General features: G+C 39.7%; 1 protein-coding gene across 5 annotated transcripts in view; it reads right to left on the reverse strand.

The window, feature by feature from the left end:
* Window positions 1-1150: 1150 nt before the first annotated feature.
* LOC109090559 (excitatory amino acid transporter 2-like) overlaps window positions 1151-19467 on the reverse strand; it is a 70103-nt gene continuing 51786 nt past the window's right edge. For 4 of the 5 annotated variants that reach the window (XM_042715840.1, XM_042715839.1, XM_042715838.1 and 1 more), the window contains 4 exons: window positions 16672-16866; window positions 5685-5819; window positions 5278-5512; window positions 1151-1263 (listed from right to left, as the gene is read on the reverse strand). In XM_042715840.1, coding sequence (XP_042571774.1) covers window positions 1189-1263; window positions 5278-5512; window positions 5685-5819; window positions 16672-16866 — 640 coding nt within the window. In that variant the 3' untranslated portion in view covers window positions 1151-1188. The remainder of the gene's footprint in view (window positions 1264-5277; window positions 5513-5684; window positions 5820-16671; window positions 16867-19467) is intronic. The other variant, XM_042715843.1, reaches the window with a different exon arrangement.

A 19467-nucleotide genomic window follows, 5' to 3' on the forward strand; every position in this document is an offset into this window, starting at 1 on the left:
ATGTTTTTTGTTTTTTTTTTCCCTGACAAAATAATAAAAAAAGTATATATTTTATATGCCTGAGTATACCTTTGTACCTTTCCAGTGGAAGGAAAAATAGGCTAAATGTATACTGTTTGTGGGCAAAGGCATTTAACTACTTTAGATGGGTTGTGCGCTCTCAACATACTGGACATATTAATAATCATAATGGAGCTGTTAATAATGCCAGTCCAAGTTTAGCACACACCACACCAAAAATCATATAAAAATAATCATGTTATTTTAAAAGATGCACTTCTGGAATCTCAAAAGAATGATGATTTTTAACACTGAAGCCATCACCTGTATGTTCACTGTATGTGTTCAGGCGTTGTTTTGGTTATACAACATAAATAGACAATTTGTGCTTTATAATGAACTAAACGTAAGGCATGCATTGCATATTTCAGTACTTCTGAATGATGCAAAGGGCTCTTGTAAGACCTGAAATGGTATATATAATGGCCTGAATGTGCCTGAAAGGTTTTTGTGCTATTGTGCCACTGATTCACCAACATATATGCAAGAAACACCATATCATCTGTTTCCTTGACAGAATAGAGAAAAAAAAAATAATAACACTCCAGTGAGCACTGTGATAAAAGGAGCTCCAGAGACTTGTGCTTTACCTTCCATCTGTGTGCAGTCGCCTCCGTCCCTACTTTTGTATCCTAGCAACACCATATTACCCTTTTGAGAAGTGGTTGTAAGATTTGTTCGGAGCAAGAGGTGCTACAGTGTTGTGCAAGGTAGTTCAGCTGTCATAGTGTAAGGCGAAGGAACTAGAGGCAGACGAGCAGGTTTCTGTCACTTTCTCATACAAAAAGCAGTGGGCGATTGCTCTGCCAGAAGCTATGTTATCTGTCTGTTCTCCCTCTGAAACATTTTTCACCCCTTTTCAAAATACATATGTTTGGAAGTTTATGTATATATTTATTAGCATCACAAATAATTTATGTAACTGCCTCAATAACATTATGTCAGCTGCATGTGTGAGCTTTTGGCCTCATATTCTTATGTTACATGAGACAATATAATATTGTTAAACATGTTAGAGTAAAGAATAGAAACCATAGAAATAAACTACAAAACCCATTTGTTTTATATGCATGAATATAGGTTGTTTTTCTCTCTCTCTTTTGGGGTTCCGGGGTTTGTGTGCTTGCATTAATCGTTTTTCCAAGGTTCTTCCTCAACGAGTGTGTTCTCCGCAGTTGAGCCATTTGTGGCTGCCAAGGTTACCTGAAAGAGTTATCGACAAATTTGAGGTCATATCCATGTGAATCTTCAACAGTAAATGTAAGATCTCTCTGGAGCTTTGGAGCAAAGAATTCTGATACTTTTAGCAAAAGTACAAATGTAAGAGAAAAGATATTTTGATTTAAAAAATGTAAAAATCGGATGGATGGATGGATGGTTTTATCTCTCAGTTCTGAAAGTGATCCCAATAATGGAACAATTTTGTATTGTTCCTATGTGTTGTTACCATTATTGTTGTGGTGTGGAGTCCACTATATGCTTGTTGTCGTGATGTATTGACAGATAATAAAGTTTCAAGGTCAAAGCATCTACTCCGTTTCAAGTGAGAATACCATCTCAACAGGGGTTTATGAGCACAATTCAATTATAGCACACTAAGCTCTTAAAAACTACAAACAGTGTTAAATAGACTTTCTGGTTACAGTGTCCCAGACACCAATATTTTAACAATTCATAAAAGATCAATTACTCTCAGACCAAGTGAGATTTCATTTGGGAGATTATGGTTAAGACCATGATTTTTCGGTAGTACTACACAGCACACCATGTGCATACAGTAAATTAGCACTGTGTGTTGATTGCTTTTGGGATCTGAACACCCAGATTTTCTTAGAGTTCAATTTTTTAACTTTAACTGGTTAACTAGTTGTAGTTATTTTTACAGGCATCATTCTTGATGTGGATGAGTAAAATTTACTCTAATAAATTTCACAATCGAACCGCCAGTGCTGATGTCATAATGAATGCCTGTGATTAGTGTTTACTTCAGCAAATGATACCAGCCGGGTCTCCTCTCTATGCCCCATTCCTCTGACACTTCTGCTTTTGACCATTTCATTCAGGAAATCCAGTTGTTTAATTTTAATATAAAACATTGCATAGTGATAAATACTTTAGAATTCTGTGCTCCAAGATATATAGACCTTGACACTAAAGCCATTTGTCCATTTACCTGTATGAGATTTTTGCAATGACAATTACACTGCTCTATTACATTCAACTAAACAGTCATTTTTTCCATTAAAAAAATAAATAAAAATAACAAGGTACAACAACAGTACAAGCATTAATTAGTGGTTACTTTGCAAGGCTTCTACAATGGATTGCATTTTTAGATAAAATGGGTTAGTTTTTGTTAAATTACTGTTTGCATCCAGAGCATGCAAGCACAACAGACAGCAGAAAACAGGAGCAGTTCCCTTTAAGTCGGTCACTCTCGACAACACGTCGGATGCTCCGTTTCCCGCAAAGGGGCAGGGTACCCGTGCCTCTGCCTAGATCTAGGGTACCCCCTGGAGGCAACTTGGGCTACTTCTGGCACTGGCCGGAATGGTCTTACGGTGATGGTGAGGAATTCCCCTCCGAGGAACCAACCTCCGAGGGCTCCTCCTTCCGGCGGCACTTCACAGCCAGTGGAGCTGCCAAAAGAACAGGCTGGACCCTCCCGTGGGGTACCACTTGTTTCTTTCGGTGCTCCCCCCGAAGATCGGATGTTGATCACTGCATCATAAGGTGAGCCAGACCTTTTTGGAGAGGATGATTCAGCAGTGCTGCCGCCTTCAGAACGGCCAGCGGTGCCAGATTTGGATCCAGAAAGAATGGCTATGCTTCCCAGGCCGCTGAGAGTGTTGGGCTTGAGTGGAAACTCCACCGCATCCCTAACCCTCAACGCTGGATGATTGGTTTCTCAGGGTGGTTCGTGCTGGTTTTCAGGTCCCCATTCCCAGAGGGCCTTTCTTCCCGGAGGTGCATGATGAGTTCACTGGGTCGTGGAAGGCACCTTTCACTGCCAGAAACCATTGAGATGCTACGTAGACAGGACACAAAGCTTCAGGACCTCAGACCAGCTCTTTGTCTGTCACGGAGGCCGGCAGAAGGGGAATGCCGTCTCGAAGCAGAGGATGGCCCACTGGATAGTGGATGCTTCCTGGCTTATCAGGCACAGGGTGTGCCCTGCCCGTTCAGGTTGCGAGCTCACTCAACTAGAAGTGTAACATTCTCCTGGGCACTGGCATGTGGCGCCTCGCTGGCAGATATTTGTAGAGCTGCAGGCTGGGTGATCCCCAGCATGTTCACTATATTCTATAGCCTTCGTGTGGAGCCTCAAACGGGTAGAAGCACTGAAAGGCCCCAGCTTCAGGTCGGCTTGCTAAAACCACTCCAGAGAGTCCATATCATAGACCCTCCATGAATCCGTGAGAACCGGTAGAGGGCTGGGTTCCATATGTAGAGAACTAAGTGGATCCAATATGTGTAAAGTCCACGGTATAGCCTTAGAGCCTGTGTTTCCCCAGCAGACTGGCTATTTTTCAAGAGGGTTACAATCACCTCATATGGCTAAGTGCTCCCACAACCTCCTTCAGGAAGGATGGTGCTTCCACAACGTTCCTATCCCAAGTGGTATGGGTACATTTTCCCAGTGTTATCCAGTCTTACTGAATGGGTAATGCCATAGCAGCAGTAGCTGGTCTTCTTGTGGTAAGCCCTGGCCTACGCCAAAAAGTAGGGGCGCAGGAGGCTTCCACAGAACACTGGAAGCGGCAGTACCTGTGGCCCTTTTGTAGGGATCTTAATTCGACGGCCATCCGACGTGACGTCTAGAGTGACTGACTGAAAGGGAACGTCTCGGTTACGTATTGTAACCCTCGTTCCCTGAAGGAGGGAACGGAGATGTCACATCCCGTCACCACAGCTTCTTTACCACCGCTGAAGCTGTCATGTCATCTGCTCGGATCCTCAGCGAAAACCTGAATATGCGCTGCACCTTCTGCCTAGTTATATTCACACTGTTATCAGCGGCAGCTGGATGCAATAATTGCATGCCAATGTGCATTAGCTCGCTTAGTTTACACTCAAAGTAGATCAGTCTCTCTAAGCGATATCCCAATAAGTCCGACGTCACGTCTCCATTCCCTCCTTCAGGGAAAGAGGGTTACTATACGTAACCGAGGTGATTTTCTGTCTATTATGCACCAAAAAAAAAAAAAAAACATGAACCATATGGGTCTAACTGTCTGTTTTGTAAAATATTAAAAACTAAAATATGAAGATGTGCCTACTCAGGAAGACGGGTCTTCTCTTTCATTCTTAATTCCCCTTAAGGTTTGTTTAGTCTCAGGCAATGCTTAATTGCTGATGTTCTCAAACTTGATTATCAGTGAATTTATGTAAACTTAATAACTGAATAAATACATCACAGCTGAATAAAGCCTGTTTTCCACCATCAGGCGAAACGTAATTTTTGCCAAACCATGCAACAAAATGGTTGCCAGTTGCCACAATTATCATTTCTTTTTAAGATTAGGATGCTTGTTACTTCAGTGATGCAAGAGTTGAAGGCATGATACTGTGAATAAACCGTGGAGCGTTTGTGTTGTATGGGATGCTCACATCATGTAGAAAGGGAAAGGTTGTCATACTAGCTACAAAGGACACAATATTATATTATGTTTAAATGTGCTAGCCCGTTGATGAAAAAGGCTTGTAGAATAATAATGTAATATACTATAAACACATTATCACGTATGGTTTGCATTCACATCATGCTCAAGTGGAAATGCAATTGGAACCATTCCACACCATGCTCTGAATATTCGGCCTGCTGGTGGAAAGGTGCTTTCATAGGTTTAGCTTGTAGTTTATTATTAAAATCATGGATCTCAACTGAACTTAAACTGCACATTCTGCACATAATACTTAAATAACTGGTGTTGGAAAAAGTACAAATAATAAAGAATTATTTGATTTGATATAGATTTTGATGCACTGATGTTCAAAACATACTATATTATGTTGTAATATGCTCAAAATATGCTCTAAGAAAAGAAGCAAAGAAATATGAGTACATATGCAATTATACTGTAGCTACCATATATGTACATACACACTTAAATGTTTGTGCATATACATATATGCTGACATGCAAAAGATATCAGAAAAGAGACATGCAGGGTTGTGTTATGTAGATGTCTCTACGTCCTTAAGCGTGACTTGTACCTTGCAATCATCTAATAAGACTGAATTTTGAGCAGCATAGACGCACTGGTTGGAGTTGTTTTCATGATGGTTTTTGAGGTCATCATAGTAGGACTGGGTCTTGGTCATCATCTCTATGTCATCAGACTTTGCATGTTGGGCATCCAGAGCATCCAGCTCTGCCTTGGACAGATGGTAGACGATGCCAGCCCCATATGAGTCTCCAACCACATTAACTGAGGTACGGAAACGATCCCTGAGAAAAAAAAAATAAAAAAAATGATGAAATGCTCTTTTCAGCAGTCACATATTTCCTTAACAAGAGAAGGATAATCTTAAACATGACAGTGACAGCTTCAGTGTAGGCTTTTATTTAACATTTACAAGTCCCAGTCTGGATCAAATAAGTCTAGATTCAGAATACTCACAGAAGCCAGTCAACAGCCACCAGCAGACTGATATCTTGAGTAGGAAGTCCAACGGCTGTCAGAATGAGTAACATGGTGACCAGTCCAGCACTGGGGATACTCGCTGCCCCAACACTGGCAAGTGTTGCTGTAAGACTAAATTTTGGGAATGCAAGCACTTATGTTTTATTCATATTTACACATAAAGTAGTAGAAAATAGTAGACAATCTTGTCCAGAGCAACTTAAAGTGAAAATAACAGGCTACTGTTTAAAAAGGACAAGTTACTGAACACCTAAGCTTTGACATCGGGTGGCTTTAAAAGGCTGGGCAACAGCCAGTCGGTTCTCCAATACACCTTAAAATGTATAATAATAGTCTTGTCTTTTTAGAATACAAGATATGTGTTACATCAATTTTGGAAGAACAGTAGTAAAATGAAAATTAAACTGAAATGGACCATCAAACTGTATTTTGCATTGTTATATTCAAAATATATATTATGGAATGTCATTATGTAATTGATTACTTGATTATGATTACTTAGCTAAATTTCTGTTAAATTTAAGTGACAAACAACACTGATCATTATGGCACTGTCAGCATAATATCTAGTATCTAAGTAAAATGTTTGTGTCATGAATATAACCCTAGTTTCCTGAATTAGGGGACGAGACGCTGCGGTATTAACTCATATTTATAAAACTCCACCCAGGAGTGAATACATCTAAAGCCTGTATAGAATAACAACAGTTAATTGACAGATGCTGCTTTAAGCTCCTCTCCTCAGCCCAGTGCCATTTTATTTAGAAGAATAAACCTAGATTGTCACAAGGCACGGCAACTCTTGTAACTTATAAGAGTAGTTCTGATACCTGTCCTGAGGAACTCCAATCACTGCATATTTTGCATGTCTCCCTCATTTAACACACCTGATTCAACTCAACAGCTCATTAGTAGAGTCTGCAAGAGTAAATCTGGGTGTGGCCTATGAGGGAGACATACAAAATTTGCAGTGGTTGGGGGTTCCCATGTTACGGGTGTGAGATCCACTGACTTATAAGGCACTGGATCACCGAAACTATCCAGAGAGACATTCTCAACTTTGAGATAGTCAGACCATTAGCACGGCCCAAGTTGCAAGCAGAAAGTGAGTCTGCTGGCAAAAGTAAACCAGTGTGCATTCACAGAGATGTGGGAGGAAGGAAGCCCTTGCAAGAGTAAGTGCCAATTAAAGGCTGATTTATACTTCTGCGTCGGACATACGCAGTAGCCTCTACGCCGTAGGCTGTGCGTTGGTTTTCATTTATACTTCTGCATTGTTGTCTGCGTTGCATGTTGCTTGTGTTGCCCGCAGTACCACGCCTAAAGCCGAAGAAAAAGCAGCTTGTTGGTGAAGCATCAGCCATGACTATGGCAAATAAATATCAAAGAACAGATCATTTATTTAAAACTACCAAAAAGAGACGACGATGGAACAGGAGAGGATGGCATTCTTTCAATCTCCACATGGACTCGTAACGTACCATGACAACTGTTTGTCACAAACAACAAAATGACATAATGCTACATTTTATAATAAATGATAAGACACTTGTTCTTTGCTTTGTTTTATTTTAAAAAAGAAGGTGTAACATTAAAATTTATTAAAGTGCAAAAAACACACACAAAACAAATATCGTAGCACGTAGCTATGGCGTAGTTTCGACGCAGAAGTATAAATCAGCCTTAAGTGCAATAATACAAATATGTTGTCTGTTTTAATGATCACATGGTAGTCCCAAAGGTCTGGATGACTCTCGATGGCCCCGCACACGGCTGCTTCAGTGCTTGGCTCTCCAGTGTTTGTATCGTTTTTGTTAGTTTTTCCTGTTTTTTGTTTAACAAACACTTAACAAACACGATCAGTTTCAGCAGAACACACCACAAGACTTTTACCGGATTTCAATTATTCAGACGTTTTACTGAACGTTGTTATCGGAGGAGCAGCAGCGCTGATCAAATGCTACAGGACGCGCAGACTGGGAAAGCGAGCGGGAGCGCTTGTCAGACTCAGGAAGCGCGGATTTCAGGACGCGCAGACTGGGAAAGCGAGCGGGAGCGCTTGTCAGAGTGGGACATGCTTTTACATCAATAAACGGTGGTGTACAGATGTAACTGTATTAAAGAAGATGTGCTGCTCAGATCTAGAAGTGCTCTTTGTCAACTGCAAGCCATTCTATTCGCCGCGGGAGTTTCACTCGTTCATTCTGGTGAGTTTACATTCCTCCACAAGTGCACGTGAGCCTGGCTTTAAAGAAACTCGTTGATCAGTTCACAGAGACAGAGCAACAACCTCCGATTTTTATCATTCTTGGGGACTTTAATATAGCAAATCTTTCCTGTGAACTGTCAAAATACAGACAGCATGTTACATGTCCCACCAGAGACCCTAATATATTGGATCACTGTTTACACCACAATAAAGGATGCATATCACTCTGTTCCACGAGCAGCTTTGGGGCTGTCTGATCACTGTCTGGTTCATCTTATACCAACCTACAGGCAGAAACTTAAATCTGCTAAAACCTGTAGTAAGGACTGTGAGAGAGATGGACCAGCGAAACAGAGCAGGATTTACAGGCTTGTTTTGACCTCACTGATTGGAGTGTTTTTGAAGCTGCCACCACCGATCTGGACGAACTCACAGAGACTGAGACATCCTATATTAGTTTTTGTGGGGATATATGCATTCCTACCAGGACTTATTTAACATTTAACAATGATAAGCCATGGTTGACAGCAAAACTCAGACATCTTCGTCAGGCCAAAGAGGATGCCTACAGAAATGGGGAAAGAGTCTTGTACAATCAGGCCAGGAACACACTGAACAAAGAGATTAGAGCGGCTAAAAAGACCTACGCTAAGAAATTGGAAGACCAGTTTACTTCCAACGACTCAACTTCAGTGTGGAGAGGACTGAGAGCCATCACTAACTACAAGACACCACCCCCCTGCACTGAGGCTAATCAATGACTTGCTAACAACCTGAATGAGTTTTATTGTAGATTTGAAACCCCCAATACCCATTCTGACCATCTCTCTACACAACCATTAATACCTCCTGCAATACCCCTCTCCGAATCTCCTGCTCTTCAAATCTGTGAAGATGATGTGCGCCAGGTCTTCAGGAAGAACAAAAGAAGAAAAAACACCAGGCCCAGATGGCGTTACATCAGCCTGTCTGAAAAACCTGTGCTGACCAGCTGGCCCCCATCTTTTCACAGATCTTCAACAGATCTCTGGAGTTGTGTGAAGTGCCTTCCTGCTTCAAACGCTCCACCATCATCCCTGTTCCAAAGAAACCCAAGATAACAGGACTTAATGACTTCATACCTGTGGCTCTAACGTCTGTCGTCATGAAGTCGTTTGAAAAACTGGTTCTGGCTTATCTGAAGGACATCACTGGACCCTTACTGGACCCCTGCCAGTTTGCTTACTGAGCAAACAGGTCATCAGCATGGGATTGCACTTCATCCTGCAACATCTGGACAAAACAGGGACTTATGTGAGGATCCTGTTTGTGGACTTTAGCTCAGCTTTCAACACCATCATCCTAACAGCCCTCCAGACCAAACTGACCCAGCTCTCTGTTCCTAGCTCTATCTGTCAGTGGATCACCAGCTGTCTGACAGATAGTGAGACTGGGGAAATTCATGTCCAACAGCTGCTCCACCAACACTGGTGCCCCTCAGGGATGTGTTCTCTCCCCACTGCTCTTCTCGCTTTACACCAACGACTGCACCTCTAAAGACCCTTCTGTCAAGCTCCTGAAGTTTGCAGACGACACTACAGTCATCTGCCTCATCCAGGACGGTAACAAGTCTGCTTACAGACAAGAGGTTGAGCAGCTGGCTGTCTGGTGCAGTCTTAACAACCTGGAGCTGAACACGCTCAAAACAGTGGAGATGATCGTGGACTTCAGAAGAAACCCCCCTGCATTCCCCCACTCACAATCATGAACAGCACTGTGGCTGCAGTGGAGTCATTCAGATTCCTGGGAACCACCATCTCTCAGGACCTGAAGTGGGACAATCACATTGACTCCATTGTGTGAAAAAGGCCCAACAAAGGTTGTACTTCCTTCGCCAGCTGAGGAAGTTTAACCTGCCACAGGAGCTGCTGAAACAGTTCTACTCCGCCATCATTGAGTTTGTCCTGTGCACTTCAATAACTGTCTGGTTTGGTTCAGCTACAAAATCAGACATCATAAAACTACAGAGAATGGTTCGGACTGCTGAAAGGATTATTGGTACTCCCCTGCCCACCCTTCAAGAACTGTATACATCCAGAGTGAGGGAAAGGGCTCAGGAAATCACTCTGGATCCCTCACATCCAAGTTACCCCATCTTTGAACTTTTGCCATCTGGCCTGCGCTTCAGAGCCGCAAATACCAGGACAGTCAGGCACAGGAACAGTTTCTTCCCCCAGGCAATATACCTCATGAACTGTTAAATGTTCCCCACTTATGCAATAAAAATGTGCAATATCCTGATATTTATTTGTTACCCCTCCATCCTAGTACATCCCTGCATCTTACTCAATCCTATTCCATTATCATTTATAGCACAATTGTTTATACACTTATTTATTAGCAAAGGTTTATTTTTATTTTTTTGACTGTGTGTTGTCTCTGTGTACTGGAAGCTTATGTCACTAAAACAAATTCCTTGTATGCAAGCATACTTGGCAATAAAGGTCTTTCTGATTCTGATTTCTGAAAATGGCTTAAGCCAGCAGATTATCATTATCTCCAGGCAATTTATGTGCCACATGATATGATCACCCCTCCAAACTCCACATGCCAGACACCCTTTACAAGCATTTCCCAACACAATAATGAGGTGTCTATTGTGATCATTTTGCCATGACTATTTCTGCCTCTTTAAGTCAATAACTGGGGATGCATATGCACATAAATCTGAGTCTGCAGTGTGTATGCCAAAAGTGAAGGACTCCCTGGCTGTTCCACCATCAAACCAGCCTCACATGGATTAGATTCAATGGTATAATTACTGGAATGAGACCCAACAGTGCATGACACAGACCTACAAAATCTTTAGTCAACATTATGCAACTGCACATCCTGAGTGTGAAGTCCAGCAGATGTAAGTGCAGGATTGGCTACAATCAGTTATCCTTTCTTTCTGGGAAGAAGGCACTTCCTCTCCCTGTGGCTCTTTTCTCCAACAAAGAATGAGTACCTGACCAATATTGGAATGACTGATTGTGTGACATGCATATTTGGTAGCCCAAAGTGACAAATCAATAATAGCAAAAGTAAACAGAGACACATTCAAACTGAAAGAGATTGCATTGTGAGATTTCAGAGTTCTAGAACTCCCCATGTGCAAACCCCTTAGAAAATACACCACACAGAGTCTGGGAAGAGTGAGAGACTGACTCTTTATAGCCTTGAGCTCAGCATCAGATTCCTAAAACTCTAGCTCATGCAGTGCCTCATACATTCCAAAAGTAGAGTGATAGAGGATAGCCAATTGCCCTTCTTTCTTCGAAAAGAAAATGAGTCTCACTGAAGCACTTTCATTTTTAAATAATTAAATGGATTTGGTGTTGGCAGTGTTACAATTTAAATTTTTGTTGGAAGGCTTAATTCCCAGATAGCAAGGTGACACTGATATCAAAACTGTTGGGTCAACATTGAAATTTTGATGAAAGAGGTCTTGTTTGAATAATCACGTTACATATTTCACACAACTTCTCTGGTACAATTTAAAAAAAATGTTGCATCTACTTTAGACTGTAGTTGCATCTACAGTCTATTGCACAGACAGGATTGGAAGAGAGCTGAACTGGATGATGACATCACTGAATCATCAATGTGGTGAATTTAGTTGGAGGGTTACTCTGTTATTGTCTTCTTGCATTATTGACAAACTATTTTCCTATTTGACATTGTGAAGCTGCTTTGACACAGCCAGTGTTGTATAAAGCGCTATTCAAATAAAAGTGACTTGACTTGTTTTCCTATTTGACATTGTGAAGCTGCTTTGACACAGAGTCACACTTTATACATAGCCCATGTCTTACTCAATGCTTGCAGAGCACCTTCCGTTCTTTCCTTTTGTTTGTAGTAAAGTCAGATTTATTGCTTTGTCAGGTAATAATTAATTTTCCTCAATCAGTATTAAACGTGATGAATGTAACTGATGTCAATTCAGTTTAATCTGTTCTCACTTAAACACAATCACAAAAAACTACATCTTGTGTTTATGAGATAGTGAAAGACGAGGCTATTTTGTGATATTTAAGGAGTCTACATAAGTTGAATCTGCAGCTTATTATTTTATTTATAGACTAATGTTCACATCTTATACTTTTTTGCAGAGATTAGAGTTCACATATCCAACACACGTGCCTGAAAGTTTTCAGTGATCCTAAAGATCTTAATTAGCAGTTGTGTTTAATTAGGGCTGGAGATAAATTCAGCTGAAAAGATTGGACACCTCTGACATTGTGCTTCTATTTACAAATGTTATGTGTAGAAACCATATTGATATTGAAGTGTTAATAGATTTGAGATAAATAGATTAAATGAATAGATTTTAAAGATGCTCAATTAATAGAATGTTTTTGTTTGTGTGTGTTTGTGTGTGTGTGTTGAGCTATTTAAAAGTGGTTCATATTGTGTTTAACAGATTAAACTGAATGGTTTCAATGCATTGTCCTTGTCACACACACATATAGTAATGCTCAGTACGGTCACACTGTTTATCTGTTATTCAAGAAACTTCTGAAAAGTTTAAAAAATAATTTTTTAAAAATTAAAAAAAAAAAATTTAAAATGAAAATCAAATAGGCCTATTGTTTTTTATCGTGTCTTCTAAAAATGTGTATTTACTGTACTGTACATAATGCATTAAGGGGGGGGGGGGGGGGGTTGGCACAGTAGTTAACCAGAAAAATTAAAATGGCACGTCATGCTGAAAAGGTTGCCGACCCCTGTGTTAAACAGAGGTCATGTCTCTTTGTGTTCACTAAAAATTCCATGGCACTTCTCGTAAAGAAGTTTTTTTTAATGATGTCCTGGCCAAATTCCCTCCTAATCATTCCTATCCACTGAAATGGCTCTAACAGTCTCTCTCTCCTCTTCATCTGTGGCTGGTGTATGGTGAGTGCACTGGTACAGTTTTCTGTAGCTGCTGTCACATCATCCCTATTCAAATAAAAGTGACTTGACTTTTGAGGAGAGACCCCTTATATGATTTTAAAGCGCTTTGGGTGTACAGCAATACACAATAAATTGTTATATAAATCCCTCATTAATTAATTCCACACTGGCTTCTGCTTGCTATCATGGATCAAAGTGTGTACGGTTCAACAAGACCATTAAAGTGCAGCATTATATACATTTACCGTCTAAGTTTTCACTTGTGAAGACACACAGATGTTCCAAGTATAATAAATCCACTCAACATGGGTGGCTAAAATATGATGAAACAAAGTCACTTTCAGGGAAAGTCTGTTCACTCACCGGCCATATTTGCAATGCCTCTGGTCAGTTCTTCCAAGACCAAGTCCTATCTAAATGAATGGGGAAATCCTGAAATCTCAAAGACTGCCCTCACAAATAAATTACATATTTCAAATCAGCAACAAAATCTGAAATGAACTGCCCCATGAATGTTGTTTCTTATGCTCAAATAGCATTTAAAAAGCTTATTATTCAGCTTATTATAAGCTTATGGCTGCGCATGCACATTGGCTAGTCTAGCCTCAGGTTTCTATGGGAACCAGAGCTTTTAACGGCCGTTGCAGTGACGCAATGATTTTACCAATCAGCGTTTGGCTCCTTTCATTTAGAATATTGGGACGAATTGGGATATCGCTTTGATAGACCAATCTACTTCGAGTGTAAACTAAATGAGCCAATGCACACTGGCATGCAATTCCTGAATCCAGCTGCCGCTGATCTCAGCATGAGTATAATAAGGCAGCAGGTGCAATGAATACCAGCTTTTTGCTTCGGAGCCGAGTGACAGTATCGTTCTGCTCAACTGTGTCTAGTCTAGAACTACGAGTTCAGCATGCTCTCGGAAGCTTCGTGTGTTGGTGAGACGGCGCTTCAGCGGTGGTCGTTCCCGAGTTGAGTAGGTTACGGACTTCAGACTGCACTACCTCCTTTCAAGTTGCAAGTGTCCAATTCCCCTGTGCGCCTCAGCACTTAAAGAGCAAATTTCTCTAAATGAGCTCCGTGGGTGCGTCTTTATAAAGACGACGGATTGTCCTTATAAGGATGCCGTTTCACCCGTGCGTTTTTGTGTGCGGTCGTTACCTGGCACCGGGTGATGGTCACGATCGCTGCCTCATGTGTCTGGGCATCAAGCACGCTGAGGTGGCTTTTGTGGATGAGTCATGTACAGTAAACTGTCTTTGTATGTCTATAGTCTATGGATGAAACCAGTGATTCAAAGCAAATAAAGCATGGGCAGAAAAAGACTGGCACGAGCATGTCCTTTTGAGGCAGCATTGACACTATGTCTCAGCGGGCAGTGTTACTGCCACCAGCCAGAGAATTGTAGTTGTTATTTATAGCAAACACCATTTCTCTCCCAATGGGAGGTGTTTTGATGGGTTCTGGTATTGGTTTAATGTTTAATGTAATTGTGAAAGGAAACTTTAAGCCTAGTTCACACTACACGACTTTAAACATTGGCATGTCGCTGTGCTGTTCAGACTACATGACTTGCTGTCTGTCTTGAAGTCACTGAGGTGTTCACACTATGTGACACTTCGTAAATGATCCACAACTAGGTCACACACTACACGATCTGACAACAATTCTGTTACACAACAACTCTATCCGGTCCCCAAACCACATTTGGGAAACACACGGGAATGACATGAAACAACACGTTAAACATCAGGACTTGTTCATTTGAAAATGGTGGTTGGAAATAAATGAGCAAAATGCCTTGCTCTCTCATTAGCTGTAGCTCGTCGCGACACCTGACACCACAGGATGTCGATTGAGCTTGGTAGTTTTATATAGATTTGGCAAGTTGTTTGCTTGCCTCTTAGATGTGTTGTTCAATAGTTCACACATAAAGACTGCAGAGCACTGATTTGCCCCTGATCACAGCCCAACCTGTCGGTGAGCTTGTTATCTTGCAATTTGGGGTTAAATCAGGGTTAAAATCCTGTAGTTTGATCTTGGCATTAGGCATCTCAGATAAACTTCTGATGATACAATTTCAACTGACATAAAAACCATTACAAGAAATATGAAACTTTGGTAGAATTCTTTGATGTGAATCGCTCACATTGTCCATAAGTGGTTGTAAGAATGCCATTTTTACAGTTCCAGCAAAATTATAACCACTGCTTGTTTCATTTACTTACAAAAGCTCTTTAACTGTAGCATGGGATGTCCAATCCTGCTCCTGAAGGACCAATGTTATGCAGACTTTAGCTCCGACACCGTGGTCTGGAAGTTTTAGTGAGTCTGAAGACCTTGACTAGCTGCTTCAGGAGCAGGTTTGGAGAAATGTTTACATCATATAGTATCTGTGCCAGGTTATACACCTATTTAATGTGTCCGCAATCAAAATCTGTATTATTTGATAGCAGGCTACATTTTATTAACTTATTTATTGCTTTATTCAAAAAAGCAATAATTGGTGCTATGCCACTGCAGCGGATGGGAAATAAATGACAGCTAATTAAAAAATTAATTTGGTAACACTTTATAATTAACTGTTATTAGTAAAACAGATAATTCATAATTTATAAAGCATTAATAGACATTAATAAGCAGTTTATAAATACAGATATAAATGCTTTATTCTTGATTTAAAAGCATATCTATAATGTTGTCATACTTATTCATGATCAATTTATCATTTCTCAATGAAGTATAGCATTATTTACAAACCAGTTTATTTAGGAGTTGCCAGTGATTCATAAGATCACAAGAAATTGTAAGTAAATGTAGTAAATTCAGGTAGTTATAAAGCATTTAGTAGTGGTCAGTTAACTATGTATGTGAGCTAATCTAAAGTGAGGACTAGTTATGCCTTGTAAAGCATTTATAAAGGATATTTTAAAAGCTCAGTTATCTTCTAAACAGAAAAAGGAACAAAAACACAACACAGTGATACAGAACATAGAAATATTAACAGCCTTTAAATCTCATTTATAAAAGCTTTACAAGGCATAAATAGTCCTCACTTTAGATGAGCTCACAAAAAATAGTTAACTAACTACATATGTTTTATTACCTGAATTAACCCTGAATTACAGTAGAAATACATGTTAATAAACCATTTATTAACACTCTAAGTAACTATTACTATATGTCTGAATAATAAGATGTATGAATTCACATTTAAATAGTTTATTGATCATTTACTTACAATTTCTAAGTTATCTTATGAACCACTGACAACTCCTAATAACTGGTGTGTTAATAATATACTTCATTTAGAAATGATAAATTGACCATTAATAAAGTATGAAAAAACAATTATTAAATACATTATAGATATGCTTTTAAATCAAGTATAAAGCATTTATATCTGTATTTATAAACTGCTTATTAATGTCTACTAATGCTTTATAAATGATGAATTAACTGTTTCCTAATGCTTAACTAATGATTAATAGCGTGCAGTTATTATAAAGTGTTACCTTAAATTTTATTTGATTACATATGATGGATAATTTAGTTTCTTAATTAGTAAGCCCACTTATTAGAAGGTAATAGAAAAGTTAAAGTTGTAATTAAAAATTGTATATCATTGATCATAATTACCTACAAAAAAAACAGGAAAATATGCTTAATATAAGATTTATGCTTGGCTCCACCTCTCCCTAACATTTAGTTGGTGCACAGCACATGAATTAATTAGGTGGATGTTAGTTCATAATATATATATATATATATATATATATATATATATATATATATATATATATATATATATATATTTTAAATATTCTGTCTTACCTGACAGTGATGATTTGACCTGGATCTAAATCAATTCCGTTCATCTGGGCGATGAAAATGGCAGCTACAGCTTCATAGAGGGCTGTTCCGTCCATGTTAATTGTTGCTCCAACAGGAAGCACAAAACGTGTAACTCTCTTGTCAATACCAAGGTTTTCCTCAAGACAACGGAACGTTACGGGCAGAGTGCCAGCACTAGAAGAAGAAAAGGAAAACATATTATTCTTACTCAGATAATAAATTATGCTTGTGGTTATGTTGTAATAATTAGCCGTTTTTGACTTTTCGGGTGCTTTCACACCTGAAGATCAATTACTTTGTTCCGAAACAGGGATTAAAATTATTACAATGTTGCTTTTTATTCTTTGTGCGGTTCACTTTCACACGGCAAAGCTTCTAAACAGACCAAAATTGTTAATACAAGTCACGTGCAAGCAAACTGTCCTCTCATTGGTCAAAGTTCCACGGTTTATTTTCCAGAATTCCGCTCATAGCTGTCATCCGTCAAGATGGAACGACAACAGCTTCGAGGGCTTATTGTTTTTTTTTTTGTTTTTTTTGTAGCTGTCATTATATTAATTTTTCATTTTGAACAGGAGTCCAGGATTCGTCGGGAAAACATATTTAAAATGTGTCAAACAGTTACTACGAAGAAGAGCAATAAGACGACATTATAAAATGAAAAGGCATGCTTTTATTTTGAATGGCGAAGACGTGCTCACCCACAGATATCGCCTGCGTCCCAATGTGCATACTATCCATCCTAAATTCTGTGTGATATTAGTAATTTTCAATACTATTTAGGAACTTACGTAATTACCCATTATACATTGGATATAGCCTGGTTCGTTGGTCTGTTGGATCGGCTTGCTTTCTAACTACAACGGAACTGCTCCAGAGTTCGTTTTCAATCGTGCCGAGACCACCTCGTTCAGGCGATCTCGGACCGATTGTTTTGGCGTGGATCCAAGTGTGATTGCTGTGTTCACATATGCCTAGGGTCCGAAACAACGGGCCAGGTGTGAAAGCACCCTTTGTAATATTTTTTTTTTTAAATATATTTACTTATAATAGCAATTTATAAACTTTATTTCACAGGTATATACAGTGGGTATAGAAAAGAATCACCCCCCTTTACAATAATCACATTTTGTTGCATTACAGCCTGAATTGAAGATGGACACAGTTTTTGTTTTATCCAGCTATATTTACTTAGAGCAACTTATAACATCCAATTGAAAAATAAAACACCAACATCTTAGAAAAATAAATAAATAAAATAAATAGAAAAACAGAATCACTGAATTGGAAAAAGGATCACCCTCCTCCTAGAAATGACTTGTAAACTCAATCAGGTGTAGCTGATCACCTTATCAATGGCACACAAAGCCATATGACTTTCAACTGTGATTTGCTGTGCTCATTTTCATCAGCTTAGCATGAAAAGAGCTTTCCTGGAGCATTTCAGTCCTTGGTAGTGCAACTGAAGCAAACAATCAACCGCAAGGAACTGTCAAAAGATCTCCAAGATAAAGTTGTGGACAGGTACAAGTCAGGAGATAGATACAAAACTTTTTTTTTTTTTTTAAAGCCTTTATCAATGCCTACAGAAGCACAGTGAAGTCTATTATTAAGAAGTGGAAGGTATTTGGTACAACACAGGTTCAGGATCCCAGGATCAGGACATCGCTCTAAACTGGAAGAAAGAGCCAGGAGGAAACTGGTCAGAGAGGCGACCAAGAAGCTGACAGCAACTCTGAAGCACCTGCGGGAATTTAAGACAAATGATGTTTTATTAACAAAGTTTGGTAGGAGCATGTTCAGATAATTAACCCGGCCATTTCTTTATCACCAATTACACCATCTATCCTATCAGCTCGAGAACTTCTATAAATAGCCCAAGCCATCTTACCTTCATTCTGTCTACAGTATTTCAGCATTCAGTTGGCTCCTTTTGCCATTTTTATCACAATCCCAATTTTTCCTGTCCAATGAGGAGACCTATACTGGGGATTTTATCCGGATTCTCCTCTGCAATTCTCCTCCGAGCACAAGTTTTCACTGTGGCTGCTGCTCTGCTCGACCAGCCACACGCGTTAAAGTGAATAGCAGATAACTGCACAATTAACGTTACCGGTATAACATAGATGTCTATTGGTACAATATGTGTCACATGATTAAATATGCACCATAGTTTTCAAAAGCCTCTGTTTTCACAGTCCATACTACAACGTGAAAACAGCATTTTCAAATTTATCTGCTCTGGAGAGTGTTTCAAAAGCTCTGTTTTCCTGGACTCCTTGTCTTAGTGTGGATGGAATGCCAAAACGAGAGGAAAAATGCGTTTTCAACAGAAACGTATTAGCTTGGACAAGATCTGAGAAATTGACAAATCTAAGAACAAAAGTGCTAAGTCTTCAACACTACAGGCTACCCAGGCATTTTAGCTTGTCCCGCCAAATGCCACAAACCCTTCCGCTTTCCCACAGCCTACAGCTACAGCAGCCGAAGCAAGCACAAAGCTGCTTCCACTTGCAACACAGACCCTCAGATCTCAGCATTTTTCCTCCCACTACTAATAACCCCTTTTCCCTTTTTAAGTTGCCTCCAGCTCCCGTAGCAGACACAAGCCTGAGGCTGCCTCCACTTGCAACTCAGACCAACACAGCTCTTTCTTTTCCTCCATTTTTGCTCTGCTCTTAAGTTTTGGGGGGTTATCAACGCTCCTTTCTGGTGGCTGTCCCGTGCTAATTGCATCTTTTGGTGGAATTGCTCTGGGTCTGGGCTAAATGCAGA

Source organism: Cyprinus carpio, chromosome A25 (genome assembly GCF_018340385.1).
Source record: "Cyprinus carpio isolate SPL01 chromosome A25, ASM1834038v1, whole genome shotgun sequence".
NCBI lineage: Eukaryota > Metazoa > Chordata > Actinopteri > Cypriniformes > Cyprinidae > Cyprinus > Cyprinus carpio.